Source organism: Podarcis filfolensis (genome assembly GCF_964270895.1).
Source record: "Podarcis filfolensis genome assembly, chromosome: 3".
NCBI lineage: Eukaryota > Metazoa > Chordata > Lepidosauria > Squamata > Lacertidae > Podarcis > Podarcis filfolensis.
This window is the reverse complement of record NC_139606.1, coordinates 121,031,733-121,047,334: the sequence shown is the minus strand read 5'-3', so window position 1 is coordinate 121,047,334 and position 15,602 is coordinate 121,031,733. Positions and strand designations below refer to the sequence as shown.

The 15,602-nt window shown below is 50.2% G+C and overlaps 1 protein-coding gene across 1 annotated transcript in view; it reads right to left on the bottom strand.

The window, feature by feature from the left end:
* The window catches only part of HADHA (hydroxyacyl-CoA dehydrogenase trifunctional multienzyme complex subunit alpha), a 36,311-nt gene that overhangs the window by 5,712 nt on the left and 14,997 nt on the right, over positions 1-15,602 (bottom strand). Inside the window, exons 10-17 of the mRNA XM_083605182.1 lie at positions 15,538-15,594; positions 10,609-10,718; positions 10,334-10,468; positions 8,043-8,214; positions 5,211-5,297; positions 3,647-3,787; positions 2,166-2,234; positions 847-1,042 (exon numbers count right to left, since the gene is read on the bottom strand). Coding sequence (XP_083461308.1) covers positions 847-1,042; positions 2,166-2,234; positions 3,647-3,787; positions 5,211-5,297; positions 8,043-8,214; positions 10,334-10,468; positions 10,609-10,718; positions 15,538-15,594 — 967 coding nt within the window. The remainder of the gene's footprint in view (positions 1-846; positions 1,043-2,165; positions 2,235-3,646; positions 3,788-5,210; positions 5,298-8,042; positions 8,215-10,333; positions 10,469-10,608; positions 10,719-15,537; positions 15,595-15,602) is intronic.

Genomic DNA, 15,602 nt, shown 5'->3' with positions numbered 1-15,602 from the left:
ATTAAAGACTGAACCCAGAGACTGGGAGCCAGTTCAGAAGCTTTCGTGTTGTGTGTTCGAAATGCATCCCTGTTTCTATGCTGCAAGTCACTTTGAGCATGATTTTTTGAGTGGAAAAGCGGCATACAAACAAAACGAAGGAGAGAGGCAGTGGCCAGCTGCCAAACTCACCCAGTGAACTTCACGGCTGAGTGGAGATTTGAACCCGGGTCTCTCCCAGGTCCCAGTTCAACACCCTAATGGCCCTTTGCCACTGTTAGGATGTAGTTCCGTTCTACCTTACAAGGGTACAGGCATAACATTTGGGTGTCACATGCCTGTTTACTTCCAGCACAGGCTTGCTGGGAACTTCCATTTGTATATAGCTTTTGTGTTCCTGCTGTTTTGCTGGAGACAAAGGGAAGCAGACATGTTTTCCTTTGTCCCTGAACTATGCTGAATAAAATGCTGTACATTATGCTTACACATTTCTCTGTCTGCTTCTTCCGCTGTGAAAAGATTTACACACTCTGCTGAAAGAGCGTGAATGGGTCTCTAAATGTATCTGAGGCTCGTGTCGCTGATTGATGCTGTTCCAAGGGAGACCAGCTGCCGGCCAGTGGCTGGAGCCGGCCGGGGGCCTGCCTGATGTCTTCCCGGCAGTATCCCAACAGCTGCTCGACGGTTGCCCAGTGTGGCAACTGGGTGAGACCGATGTGGTCACGGCACCCAGGCGCCGAGGATTTGCTCTGCCCCGTTTGCCCGCAAGAGGTTTGTTCCTCAAGCGGAAGCAAGGAGGGCGTGTTGGTTCCTCGCCTGCTGTCGATACGGAAGTTTCCAGAAAGAGGCCGTCGCTCAGACACTCACCCAGAAAGCCCTTGTCCACCATGGCCTTCATCAGCTCCACGTTGCCCCCTTTGAAGCGCTCGCCAAAGGCCTTGCCCAGGTCCTCTGCCACGTGCGTGGCCACGTCAACGCCCACCTCGTCGATCAGCGTGGCAGCTCCGACGGGGAAGCCAAAGCCAGTGGACATGGCGTCCACCTTCTTCGCGTCGTTGCCTTCCTGCGAGGGGGAGAGAGGTGGGTTAGCGGCGGGTGGAACGCAGGGGGCACTTGGGGAAGCACCTCCGTGGTGGAGGGGTGGGGGAACGACCGGGGAAGGGAGAGAGGAGCGCCAGGAAGGGCCCATCCCGTAAGGACAAAAGAGGAGTTTGCAGCTGGATCAGGCCAGGTGCCCATCTAGTCCGGAAGCTTATTCCCACAGTGGCCAGCCAGACGCCCCAGAGGGAAACCTGTCCTTAACCTTCAACTTCATTGGAAGTCTGTGATGTCTAGTCTTATTAAAGAGGGAGATATAATAATAATAATAATAAAATAAAAAATTATTATTTATACCCCGCCCATCTGGCAGGGTTTCCCCAGCCACTCTGGGCGGCTTCCAACAGAATATTAAAATACAATAACCTATTAAACATTAAAAAGCTTCCCTAAACAGGGCTGCCTTCAGATGTCTTCTCAAAGTCTGGTAGTTGTTTTTCTCTTTGACATCTGGTGGGAGGGCGTTCCACAGGGCGGGTGCCACCACCGAGCAGGCCCTCTGCCTGGTTCCCTGTAACTTGGCTTCTTGCAGGCAGGGAACCGCCAGAAGGCCCTCGGAGCTGGACCTCAGTGCCCGGGCCGAACGAAAGATAAACCTTTCTGCATCCACTTTCTCCATGTCAGGCATAATTTTGTCCCGTGAACCGCCCTGAGATCTTGTGATGAGGGGCGGTATGTAAACCTAATAAATAATAATAAAATAACTCCTATTGTTTCACCTCTCATTTGCCTTTCCTCTCAACTCCAAAGTTGGTGGCCGTCCCTGCCTTCTGTGGAAGTGAGTTCCACAGGTTAACTAGCATCGTTTAATCGCTTCATCCAGCAAAGACACCTTACAGGCCCACAGGGCCAAGTGGGGGCTCTCCGGGAGGGGCTTCCTCTGCCTGGATTCAGAGCTTCTCAGGGCAGTGAAGGCTGGGGGCAGAGGAAACCAAATGCAACAGCCCCAGCCCCAGCGGCTGTGCTGATCCCACCTGCTTGCAAGTCTCGAAGTGCAGAGGCTCCCCCCCCCCCCATCCGCCATATCTCCCCAAGAGCACCATTAGGAAGATGCTCCAGAAACCCCACCCTTCGCAACCGACACCCACCTGGAGGACTCGGACGATTTCGGCCAACATGGGCGCGAGACACCTGGTTGTGTAGAAGCCCGGGCCGTCCTGTGGGGGGAAAGCAGGAAGATGAAGCCAGGAAGGGTTGTAGCTCAGGGGTTGTGGGGTCTGCCTTGCAAGGAGAAAGTGCCAGGCCCAATCCCCAGGTACGCTGCCTGAAACCCCGGATAGCTACTGCCATCAGTGTAGATGGATGGAGCTAGATGGAGCACTGCTGACGGGCAAGTCTGCCAAGGAGGGCAGGGCAGCAGAGACTCTGCCCACCCGCAGGACACTATTCTTGCTAGATGCAGAACCATCTGCTCCCGACACATGGGGGGGGGGACGGTCAGCTATTGACAGTGGCAATCAATATTAACAATAAAAGAATTATCTTAAACACATTTGTTATTCAGCTTTGTTGCAGGAATTTATGTATAGGTTGGGGGGGGGGGTTGCCCCTCCAGCAGATATCATGCACATGCAGCCCACTACCAAAACCAGAACAATCACTTTTGTGACTTTTGTGATTTGTCCCCACAAAACACTTCATCGCAGTTTCCTCCTCTGGGCCTCTGCTGCACAATACCAAATGTAAGAATTCACTGATAAATTTATCTAGAAGTTCATATAGAGATGTGAGCTCAGCTACTCAGCAGCCCCTCTGCCTGAGGGATAATCCCTGGCATCCTGATACCTGAGTGCCAGACAGGTAGCCATTCCAGAGGAAGACAAAAGACAAAAGGGTGTGATTGACTTGGCTGGGAAACAGGGAAATGTAAAGATCTCTTTTGCTACACGTGATGGTGTTTGGTGCAGGGCAAGGGGAACCATGGGGCAGGGTCCAGGATGCTCAGATTCCTGCCACCAGACCTCCCCTTTCATGATGTAACTGTGATGTAACGAGTGGTGTAGTTTGGGGGCGGTGTAACATGGGGATTATAGGGACGCGGGTGGCGCTGTGGGTTAAACCACAGAGCCTAGGACTTGCTGATCAGAAGGTTGATGTACAATATATTCTTCAACACATTTCCATTCCTTTCTTAATTTTTGTTTTTGTTGCAATCCGATTGTCATCTTGGCTAGTTCAATATCTTCGCAAAATTTGATTTGCCACTCTGAGATTGAAGGAGTCTCCTGACTCTTCCCATTTTTGGCCACCAGTATTCTAGCGGCCTTTTCTTCTTGCAAAGATGTCCCACAAGGCAGCGGAGGTTTAGGGTCACAGTCTTCCTTCTCCTAGATGGGCTGCCTTCCCAGGTAATTCCACAAAATAGACGAACTAGATCTGGCAATACCAGCTTTTCAAAGTCTGATTGTCCTTTACATCTCAAGTGCCCCCCTGCCAACCCCCTGCCTCTTAGCAAGCCCCCTTGGGATTGGAAGGAGACACTACCACCCCCTTCTGGAATCGCTGGTCTAGCCTCTGCCCTTCTTGATCCACCTGGAAACTGTTCCCTGAAAACCAAAACAGAGCTCACCTTCACGACAATGATGACCTTCCCTTGCTTGAGGCCCACGGCGACTGCAGCGGCTGCCGTGTCCGGGGACGTTTTGTCTGTGGTGATGATCTCAAGGAGCTGCATCTTGTCGACGGGGGAAAAGTAGTGCATCCCAATCACCTGGAGGACCAGGACAGGTAAGGTCAGGGCGGGATGCAAGGCAGTGTGGTGTAATAATAATAATAATAATAATAATAATAATAATAATAATTATTATTATTATTATTACTATTATTATTATTATTATTATTATTATTTATACACCGCCCTCCCCAGCCAAGACCGGGCTCAGGGCGGCTAACACCAGGTATAAAAACAAATGATTAAAATACAACTTAAAAACAAGATTAAAGTACAACATTAAAATGCAGCCTCATTTCAGCAGGAACTCAAATCAAAAACTTTTGGGGGAATGAAAACGTCAAATCTTCACCAAGGCCAACTATCCAGACTGGTCCTACATGGGCCAGAAAAAAAGCCAGGGAAGTCCCCAAATGGGAGTTCCATCACAGGAGGAGAAAGGAAAGAGGGGGAGGGGATCAAGTTGATTCCAAGCCAAAGGCCAGGCGGAACAACTCTGCCTTACAGGCCCTGCGGAAAGAAATCAGACCCCGCAGGGCCCTGGTCTCATGAGGCAGAGTGTTCCACCAGGCCGGGGCCAGTGTTGACAAGGCCCTGGCTCTGGTTGAAGCCAATCTAACTTCCTTAGGGCCCGGGACCTCTAGGGTGTTGCTATTTATGGACCTTAAGGTCCTCCGCGGGGCATACCAGGAGAGGCGGTCCCGTAGGTACGAGGGTCCTAGGCCGTGTTGGAGAGCTGGGAGGGACCAGGGTTCAGATCCTCCTACTCAGCCATGAGGCTCACTGGGCGTGACCTTGGTACGATCACTCTCTCTCAGCCTAGCCTACCTCACAGGATTGTGGGGAGAATAAAATGGGGAGGAGACATATGTACACCACCTGGAGCTCTTCGGACGAAAGGTGGGATAGAAATGCAACGGATGGATGGATGATGTATGGCATGGGTCGGCAAACTAAGACCCGCGGGCCGGATCAGGCCGAATTGCCTTCTAAATCCGGCCCGTGGATGGTCCAGGAATTGCCACATGGATTGTCGGTCTGCGGGTTTTTTCTCTCTCCCTCCCTCTCCCGGCAGCGGCGCCTCCTCCCTCCCTCCCTCCTGGCTTCCCGCCCTGCCTAGAGAAGGAAGGGGGCTGGGCTTGGTTGGTGCCGGCCCCTCTCCACAGTCCTTTGCGCGCTGCTCATCTTCCCACCGCAGCCACCAGCCCCTGGCACTCGCAAGACACAGGAGCCACAGATGGCTGAGCGCCCTTCTCAAGCGGCCGCCATTTAAAGCAGCCCCTCTCTGGAGCCCTTTCACGCACCGCTCATCGTTCTTTTTTGTTGTTGCAAAATATAGTCCGCCTGCCCCCAAGGTTTGAGGGACAGTGGACTGGCCCCATGCAGAAAAAGTTTGAGGACTCCTGATGTATGATGAAGAGATGGATGAAGACAGAAGACGGCAGCCAGATCCAGGACTCACCTTTTCTGGCCTTTTGCTGGCGGAGGCGATCTGATTGATGGGGAGCGCCGATGTGTTGCTGGCGAAGATGCAGTGAGGGGGGACCACCTGGGGGAGATAACACACAGATTAGGTTACAATACGATAATCTTTATATGGGACTGGCAGAAATGACCGGCAGAATCCGAGACCAGGGAAAAGAGACGGCGGAAGAAGATTGGAAGAAATTTAAGGACTATCTTAAGAAACATTGTAAAATTATTGAATGTTAGAACGATGTTGATTCAGAAATGAAGTGGTTATAAGCTGTAATGATTATGTAATCAAGAAAAGAAAGGTCAAAAATTATATAGAAATTAGGGGAAGGATTTGCTGAATTGAATTAATTAGAGATTGGAATACAGAAAGGGGAGGTATGAGGAGGTCGGGAAAGTAAGTTTTATGAATATAAGGGATTGAAATTATACTTGTTGTTATATGTGTTTTGTATGTATTTTTGCTGTTTCTGTTTTTTGTTTTTTCTATTTTATATAAACTTTTAAAACTTTAATAAATATCTTATTAAAAAAAAATACAATACGATAATCTTTATTGTCATTGTCCCATACAGAACAACGAAATTGAAAAAATCTACATCAGACATTCAGAAACCAACACGCCTGCTATCCCAGCTATCCCAGCCTGGTTAGCCCCCTAAAAACTCTGATACCCCATAATCGAATACAATATACTCCCATAGAGACTACCTTACACTGCGTTTAAAACCAAAATCGCATTTGGATAGAAACTGCTTCTCAGGCGGCTAGTCCTAGTCTTTATAACCCTGTACCTTCTTCCAGAAGGCAGAAGCTGAAAGAGATAATTTCCGGGGTGCGCACTATCCTGCGCTATCTCTGCAGCTTTCTTATGGCACCTGGAAGTGTAGATTTGATCCAAGGTGGGAAGAGTGCACCCAATTATTCTCTCCACAGTCTTTACAACCCTGGACAGCATTGTTTTTTCCCTGACCGTGCAGCTCCCAAACCACACACACAGACCATAAGTTAATACACTCTCCACAGTGCAATGGTAAAATGCCATTAAAATGTCCTTTGAGAGATTGTTTTTCTGGAGGATTCTCAGAAAATGTAACCTGGAGAGTTCTGGGGAGGGAGGCATCCTGGACTGGGAGGGGGCAGGGGCAGAGATTCCCCCTGCAACTGAAGAGCTAGGATTGCAACCAGCAGAAGCCTCAAGGTCAATACAGGCTCTGTGAGGATGTGCAGCCAATTCATGCCATCTCCGCTGTGTAGGGGAAGCACAGTGGATACCTGCAGCTCCTTGTTGGTGTTGGCAGCGGGTTTTTGGTTGCCACTGAATCCACAGGTCCCCATGAAGGCTGCAGCTGGGGGCATGGAGGGTGTTGCCATGGGGCAGGACATGGACCCAGGAGGTCTGTCGCTGTCTGTCTAACTGCAATCTTTACGCAGCATTAATGGCTAGATCACCCAGCTGTTTGCGGAAAACCCCAGCCCTCACCTCTGCTCCTGTTTCACACCCATTAGCAACGTTTTGACAATAACCGCTATTCTTCAGAGAGGAACATGCCACTCTGGGATAATTCCACAGGTCATCTTGCCCCACATGCGCCCAGCTGGCGGCTTCAATTGGCAGAACTGGCACTGCTGTGAGTGTCACATAACAACCTGTTCTGCATCTGTATTAACACAATTATTTTGTGTGGCTACACTTTGGAACTCCCTGCCTGTTGATACCAAACAGGGCACCTTCACTGTGTAGTTTTCGGCACCTGCTAAAGATCACCCAGATGTTTAGAAAGCTGATGCGAGTCCTAATCTCTTTTTAGCCTGCTGCTATTTTAGCTTTTTGAAAGTCTTAAATCTTTCTTAATCGTTCATGTAAATTGCTTTGAGCTTCTTTTTTGCAATCAAGCAGTGCAGGAATTTTATGAAATAATAATAATAATAATAATAATAATAATAATAATAATATATTATTTATACCCCACCCATCTGGCTGGGTCCCCCCAGCCACTCTGAGTGGCTTCCAACAAAACACTAAAATACAATAACCTATTAAACATTAAAAGCTTCCCTAAACAGGGCTGCCTTCAAATGTCTTCTAAAAGTCTGGTAGTTATTTTTCTCTTTGACATCTGCTGGAAGGGCGTTCCACAGGGCGGGCGCCACTACCAAGAAGGCCCTCTGCCTGGTTCCCTGTAGCTTTGCTTCTCGTAGCGAGGGAACCGCCAGAAGGCCCTTGGCGCTGGACCTCAGTGTCCGGGCAGAACGATGGGGATGGAGATGCTCCTCCAGGTATACTGGACCGAGGCCGTTTATGGCTTTAAAGGTCAGCACCAACACTTTGAATTGTGCTCGGAAACGTACTGGCAGCCAGTGTAGGTCTTTCAAGACCAGAAACAAATAACACATACACCCCCTGAGAACCTTCACACAGCCATGGGCTCTACTGCAAAATGCTGGAAGATCAGGACGACTGAAACACTCCAAAGCCGGGAACTGCTGTCCCTGACTTTGCTGGCCCACAAGCAGAGGTCTACAGGGGAGGTGGTGCAAGGAGTCACATGCTCACCTCTCCCCCCCCCCCCGCCACCGGGCTAACTGCCCAACCTTCGGGGCAGCCCATAATTCCCAGCACCCACCATGCTGACCGGACAGGGACCAGGTGAACCAGAGGAGGACCCTGAGGGCACCTCCAGCCCCTGCAAAGGAAGGAGGCCGCCCCCTGCAGGTGGGGAGGCAGTGGGGGTACAGGAGTGCTTAAGGGCAGCCTCTGGAAGATGCCCCCGGCCTCTCATGCAAGTGGCCCCCCCCTGCCCAGCCTCCTACTCACCGCCTCCACTTCCTTCACCACTTTGTGTTTGATGCTGATGTCCTCGAAGACGGCCTCAATCACCATGTCCGCCGTCCCAAAGTTCTTGTAATCCAGCTGACCTGTCAGGTTGCTGAGGATCATGTCCCTCTCGAATGACGTCAGGCTCTTCTTCTTCACTTTGTCGTTCAAGCTGGGAAATTAGAGGGAGGCATAATACAGTGGTGCCCCGCAAGACGAATGCCTCGCAAAACGGAAAACCCGCTGGACGAAAGGGTTTTCCGTTTTGGAGGTGCTTCGCAAAACGAATTTCCTATGGGCTTGCTTTGCAAGACGAAAATGTCTTGCGAGTTCCTGCGGGTTTTTTTCCCTCCCCCCCCCCCTTTTTCCCAAGCTGCTAAGCCGCTAAACAGCTGATCCGCTAAGCCGCTAAACAGCTGATCCGCTAAGCCGCTAAACAGCTGATCCGCTAAGCCGCTTATCAGCTGATCGCTAAGCCGCTTATCAGCTGATCCGCTAAGCCGCTAAGCCGCTTATCAGCTGATCCGCTAAGCCCGCTAAGCCGCTAATAGAGCTAATCTGCTAAGCCGCTAATGGGCTTGCTTCGCAAGACGAAAAAACCGCAAGACGAAGAGACTCGCGGAATGTATTCTTTTCGTCTTGCGAGGCACCACTGTAATGATAATAATTTATTATTTATACCCCGCCCATCTGGCTGGGCTTCCCCAGCCACTCTGGGCGGCTTCCAACAAAATATCAAAATGCAGTAATGCATTAAACATTAAAAGCTTCCCTAAACAGGAGCCTTTAGCAAAGGCCTGGCTGGGGAAGGAGCCGGCCAAGTACTGCGACCCCTCAACATTGCAGGCGGTTGGCCTGGATGACCCTTAGGGTTCCCTTCCAATTCCAGAATTCTGTAATTCTTATAAAGAAGCGGCTGGCCTGGTGCCACCCTCCTTCCAGGTGTTCACAACTCTAGGCAAAGACTTTTCCATTTCCCCAGGCTCTGATTTTGAGCTCCACTTTTAGTCTTTCTGCTTGGGGTCAGTTTGTGGCTGTAGAGGCACACACTCCTGTCCCCTCCCAGTGGGGGGGATGAGAGAAAGGATGGGGAGAGGAGGGGGAGCCAAGCCGAAGCAAGACCACGCCTGAGAGAGGAACTCCTGGTGTTAAGGAAAAACAGTAAGCTAAGCGGCATCCTAATTCTCCCTCCTCTTATTTCACTTCTTAGCTTTGCAGCTGCCAGGATATTTTGTCAGTGGGCGAACGACCTCTGTGAGGGCACATTAGGACCTCTGCAAGCTCAAGCCAGAATAGTGGAAGAGAGGACCCTCCACGCATCGGAGCTGACCCACCAGCCCCTTTGCAGGAGGGAGAAAACACAACAAATACCGTTTGTGGAGTAGACGGGAACAATATTAATATAAAACTGCGCGGAAAAAACGACAGTATAAACAGTACAATGAGAATGATTGGAAGACTCATTTTGTTAGAAGTCTTTTTTATTTAAGTGTTTGATTAAGTACAGTGGTGCCTCGCAAGACGAAATTAATTCGTTCCGCGAGTCTTTTCGTCTTGCGATGTTTCTCGTCTTGCGAAGCACGGTCCGTTGCAACTGCACCTCTTCAAACGGCTTTAAGAGAAAACGAAACAAACTCGCAAGACGTTTTCGTCTTGCGAAGCAAGCCCATAGGGAAAATCGTCTTGCGAAGCAACGCAAAAAATGAAAAACCCTTTCGTCTTGCGCGTTTTTCGTTTTGCGAGGCATTCGTCTTGCGGGGTACCACTGTATTAATTAGGAATATTAAATTTTTTTTATGTACGCAAATTTGTTTTCTCCTCTCTTTTTTCTGTATTTTCTTCTTTTCTTTTTTCTTTAATTTTCGTTTTGTAGTATGAGATTGTAAATTCTTTGTTTAAGTGTGTAATTTAAATTAAAGATTATTTTTTTAAAAACAAAAACCAGCCCCTCTTTTGTGGGGAGCAAGGAGAGCCCAATCTGGGAGGGAGGGAAGGAAGGAAGGAAGGAAGGAAGGAAGGAAGGAAGGAAGGAAGGAAGGAAGAAGCCGCACACAGGCCAAGTTCTTAAAGCCCAAAGCAAGAAATGCGCAGCTTTGCCTAGCCTGGCACTCCCCTGCCCCTCTCCACAGTGCTACATTTTAGACATGGAGAAGCACTGAACTGTCCTCAGCAATGAGGGAGATGCATTCTGCACATGCTCAGGGGCAGCCCACCACTTCTAGGCCCCTGCTCAGGCTCAGATTTCAACCCCTCCTGGACCCCACACAGCACAGGGCTGCCAATGAGCCTACCCTTTGTAGACTTGCTGCTGTCCTCTGCTCAAGCCCTCCAGGGCCGTGTCCTTCAGAATGGTCTTCATCCCCTTGTCCACAGAGACCTGGGCGATTCCAGCGCCCATCAGGCCTGCCCCCAGGATGGCAAGGTTCCTGCAGAGAGAAGGAAGGGGTGGTTTTTTTTTGAGGGGGGGGGGAATAAAGAGCGACTAACCACTGAATCTGAGTCTCTCCCCCGTCCTGCAGAGGCAAATGGGTTGCCACAGATCTACCCCACCTGTAGCTGGACTTACTGGACGGGTTGCTTTGGCTGCCCAAACTTGTTCTTCTTGCACTGAACCTGACCGTGGTACAGCCCGATCAGCGCCTTGGACTCAGAAGTCATCCCAAGCTCCCCGAAATTCTGCAGGGGAAGGGAGAAGAGAAGGCTGCGGTCAGAGGGCCTGCCCACCTCTGCATCATGTCCCAGGGAAAGCAACGAGGGGGAAACGGACAGGCCCACAGAGGCTTCGGCGACAGCGGAGGCCAGAGGGCAACAATGGCTGGGAAAGTCAAGGACTCAGAGAGGGACCAGGGATGCAGGGCAATCCTGTCTCCAGTGGGATGTTGACATTAAAGACCCAGGGCAGGAGCTCAAAAGAAGAGGCCTCTCCGTATGTCCCCAAGCTATCTGGAAATCTGCAAACACAGATTTCCAGACCATGTAACACCGGTCTTGAAAGACCTACATTGGCTCCCAGTATGTTTCCGAGCACAATTCAAAGTGTTGGTGCTGACCTTGAAAGCCCTAAATGGCCTCGGTCCAGTATCCCTGAAGGAGCGTCTCCACCCCCATCGTTCAGCCCGGACACTGAGGTCCAGCGCCGAGGGCCTTCTGGCAGTTCCCTCCCTGCGAGAAGCCAAGTTACAGGGAACCAGGCAGAGGGCCTTCTCGGTGGTGGCGCCTGCCCTGTGGAACGCCCTCCCACCAGATGTCAAAGAGAAAAATAACTACCAAACTTTTAGAAAACATTTGAAGGCAGCCCTGTTTAGGGAAGCTTTGAATGTTTATTGTAGGTTAATGTAGGTTAATAAGTAGGTTATTGTATTTTACTGTTCTGTTGGAAGCCCAATCAAATGTTAAAAACAGTACAGCTTGTTGTTGTTGTTTAGTCGTTTAGTCGTGTCCGACTCTTCGTGACCCCATGGACCAGAGCACGCCAGGCACTCCTGTCTTCCACTGTCTCCCACAGTTTGGTCAGAATCATGTTTGTAGCTTCGAGAACACTGTCCCACCATCTCGTCCTCTGTCGTCCCCTTCTCCTTGTGCCCTCCATCTTTCCCAACATCAGGGTCTTTTCCAGGGAGTCTTCTCTTCTCATGAGGCGGCCAAAGTATTGGAGCCTCAGCTTCACGATCTGTCCTTCCAGTGAGCACGCAGGGCTGATTTCCTTCAGAATGGATAGGTTGGATCTTCTTGCAGTCCATGGGACTCTCAAGAGTCTCCTCCAGCACCATAATTCAAAAGCATCTATTCTTCGGCGATCAGCCTTCTTGATGGTCCAGCTCTCACTTCCATACATCACTACTGGGAAAACCATGGCTTTAACTATACGGACCTATGTTGGCAAGGTTACCCCTTCATGGATCACTGCCTTGCCGTGGCGAAGGGGCTTGAATAACTCAGAGAAGCTATGAGCTATGCCGTGCAGGGCCACCCAAGATGGACAGGTCATAGTGGAGAGTTTTGACCAAGCGTGATCCACCTGGAGCAGGAACCGGCAAGCCACTCCAGTATCCCTGCCAAGAAATCTCCATGGACAAAGCAGCCATGAAATTAAAAAACAGTACAGCATTAAATATTAAAAACTTCCCTAAACAGGGCTGCCTTCAGATGTCTTTTAAAGATAGGATAACTGCTTATTTCCTTCACATCTGAAGGGAGGGTGTTCCACAGGGTGGAATAATAATAATAATAATAATAATAATAATAATAATAATTATTATTATTATTATTATTATTATTATTATTATTATTAGAACACAGGCTTCATCGATACAGCAAACTTTGCAAGTGCACACAATATGCACAGTTTATAAGCTGCTTTCGCACCCCAGGTCCCTCGTGAAAGGGAACTGAGCAGCCAGGGCGTACAAATAAAGAAAGGCAGCTTTCTGGGTCCAACCCTGCGTCTCCCAAGACAATGAAACAGGGGAAAGTAAAGTGACAAGTGGATGAACGGTGGGGAAGCCAGGAAGTGGCAAGAGGTGACTGCAAACCTCCCACATCAGCCACCCAGAACGAGAACAACAGCGGAGGAAATGGAGAACTGACAAGGTGGATGGGAAGGGAGACTGGAAAAAACACAGGGTGCCTTTCCCCCATAACGTTACCTTTCCGTATCTGGAGGCCAGTGGCCCAGGAGGAACGTCTGTCCAGCATAAGTCAAGTGGTCAAGAGAAGCCAGCTTCAAATTAGGACCCCCAAAGAACAGGAGGCTACAAAGTCTGTGTGGGTCTGTGTAAGAGAGTGCCAGCCCAATGTCTGCCCGTGGCAAACTATACTTGGCCTGGCAAAGGCGGGCCCAATCCCCACTGTTATTATTCTTTCCAGCCCAGGAGCTTCTAAGCAGCGATGAGAACAGCTCACTAAAGTGCAGGGCAAAGCGACCAGGGCCAACAGCTTCTGCATTCAAGCCAAGGGGTCGCCGAGGATGCCAGACACGATTTGCTACAGGGGCCAGACATTGGGGGCAAAGCCTATTCCACCAGCTTTGCTCCACATCTTCTCTGGGACTGTTCAAAGAAGGGCCGTTTAAAAGACTGGTTCTGGCATTCCCCTTAATGTTTTCATGGGGAGAAATCTGCTGCCTTTATGGCAGCAAAATGAATGCATATTAGTGCATTCTATTCACACCTGGGACGCGGGTGGCGCTGTGGGTTAAAGCACAGAGCCTACGACTTGCCGATCAGAAGGTCGGAGGTTCAAATCCCCGCGACGGGGTGAGCTCCCGTTGCTCGGTCCCTGCTCCTGCCAACCTAGCAGTTCGAAAGCACATCAAAGTGCAAGTAGATAAATAGGTACCACTCCGGCGGGAAGGTAAACGGCGTTTCCGTGCGCTGCTCTGGTTCGCCAGAAGCGGCTTAGTCATGCTGGCCACATGACCTGGAAGCTGTCTGTGGACAAACGCCGGCTCCCTCGGCCAATAAAGAGAGATGAGCGTCGCAACCCCAGAGTCGGCCACAACTGGACCTAACGGTCAGGGGTCCCTTTACTTTTACTCACACCTGACCGAATATATGTGCAGCAGCAGGAAATAATTAAACAATTCAATTCAAGCACGGAAATAGTGGGAGAGAGACGCTCTCATGAAGAGACCCCCCCCCAGCCCAAAGAGGGTGTCAGTGAGGGCAGAGGAAACCTCAGAGACCTGATGCGCAGAAGCGCTTTGTTTCGGCTGCTCAGCCTCCCTGCCTAAGAGCCAATGCAAGACCGGCTGCTTTTCCACACATCCATCAGCCTCCGGCTTTAACTCTACTTGCAGATATTTTGGGATACGGTATTTTTGGTAGGGATGGAAGAGAGAATGGCAGAGAAGGTGTCTGACGGGGGTTTAGAATAAGGTTACCAGACGTCCCCGTTTCCCGGGGACAGCCCCCAGATTTACAAATTAGTCCCCTGACAAAATCCATCTATTTAGTAGGAAGTTGAAAAGTGTCCCCGGATTCATTGAAAAAATCTGGCAACCTTAGTTTAGAAGGCACTCCTCAATTTACACGATTCTGCTTATGTGCGTGGGAGCCTGGAACCTAACCCCTGGATAAGTGGGGAGTCGCCTGGACTTTTGCAGCATTAAGTTTTTGTTTGGTTTTTATTATTTATACTGAGGCAGGGGTGGTGGAGTCTGTGGGGGCGCCATAGCACTCTGCAATCACCAGCCGCTGGTATCTTGCCTCATAGAATTGCTGAGTTGGAAGAGACCCCAAGTTAATTCAATTCCATTGGTCTGCTTGCATTTGCATTTGCGCTGTTTGGGGTGTCTTTTTCGGCTGAAAGGTGGCATATAAATAAACGGCAATGAAAGGTAACAATTCTCTGCTCCCCTCCAGCAACAGCTGCTTCCCTTAAGCCACTGCAAATGGGAGCTTAAGTGAACAGTTTAGCTACCGCAGCCCTAGATGCTGCCGTCATCTCCCCCACTCCCAGGTCACCGGAGCACTCCTGGGCTCCCTTCCTTTCCTTTTCCTACAAACCCTGCCCCTCCTTGACCCATCACAGTGGCCTTGCCAGTCTTCCCAAGCCCCCTCCTTCTCCTGACCTCCTCCCCACCCTCTTCTACAAGCCCCCCAGCAAAAAACATGGGACTTCGGTGTGGCATTTTGCACCGAGACAATGCTGTGGCTTAATGGGATGCCCAGGGACCCACCGGAAACCTCAATGGGGCCTCTGAGCGCCCAGATCTTGTGATCAGACACCATGTGAACAATGTGGGCCTTGCTGTGATTTGAACGGGATGCCTCTTGCTGAGAAGCTCTTGCAATTGTGAGGTGGGCTTCCCCCTGGAGAAGTCCTAAGGGAGGGTTGCTAAGGGGGGAATCAAGTCTTTTTCTCAGCCTCCACCCCACCACAAGAAAACTGGGCCAGGCAGATCAGGACTTCATGCAAAGGTTTGTCATTTGTGGTTTACCATATTTTTCGCTCCATAAGACGCACTTTTCCTCTCCTAAAAAGTAAGGGGAAATGTGTGTGCGTCTTATGGAGCGAATGCAGGCGGGAGGCTCTGCTCAGCGCTCCCTTTAAAGAGCCGCGCGGAGCGTGTGTGCGGCTCATGGGGGCTTTTCCCCAAGGAGTGAGGAGGGCAGCCCATCAGTCCCTTCTCCCTCCTCGGGAAAAGCCTGCAAGCACCGCACACACATTCCATGCGGCTCGTGAAAGGGAGCGTTGAGCAGAGCCTGGGATGCATACAGGCTCTGCTCAGCGCTCCACTTAAAGAATATTTTTTTTCTTGCATTCCCCCTCTAAAAACTAGGTGCGTCTTATGGTCAGGTGTGTCTTATGGAGCGAACAATATGGCGAGTTGTTTGAGGCATTCGGAGGTGATTATTTCGTACAGCTTGCTGGCGAGGGCGGGGGGACCTTCTTATCTAACACTACATCTCTCACTGGAGTCCGTCAGTCCGTCTCCCTTTAAGCACAGACTACAAAGTTCAATGTTCAAAGTGACAGGCAATAAAAGGCTTACCTGGGATTCTGCAAGGTAGCCAGCTTCGTTGCCTTGTTCCAAGCCTGTCTTCACAACCTAAAGTT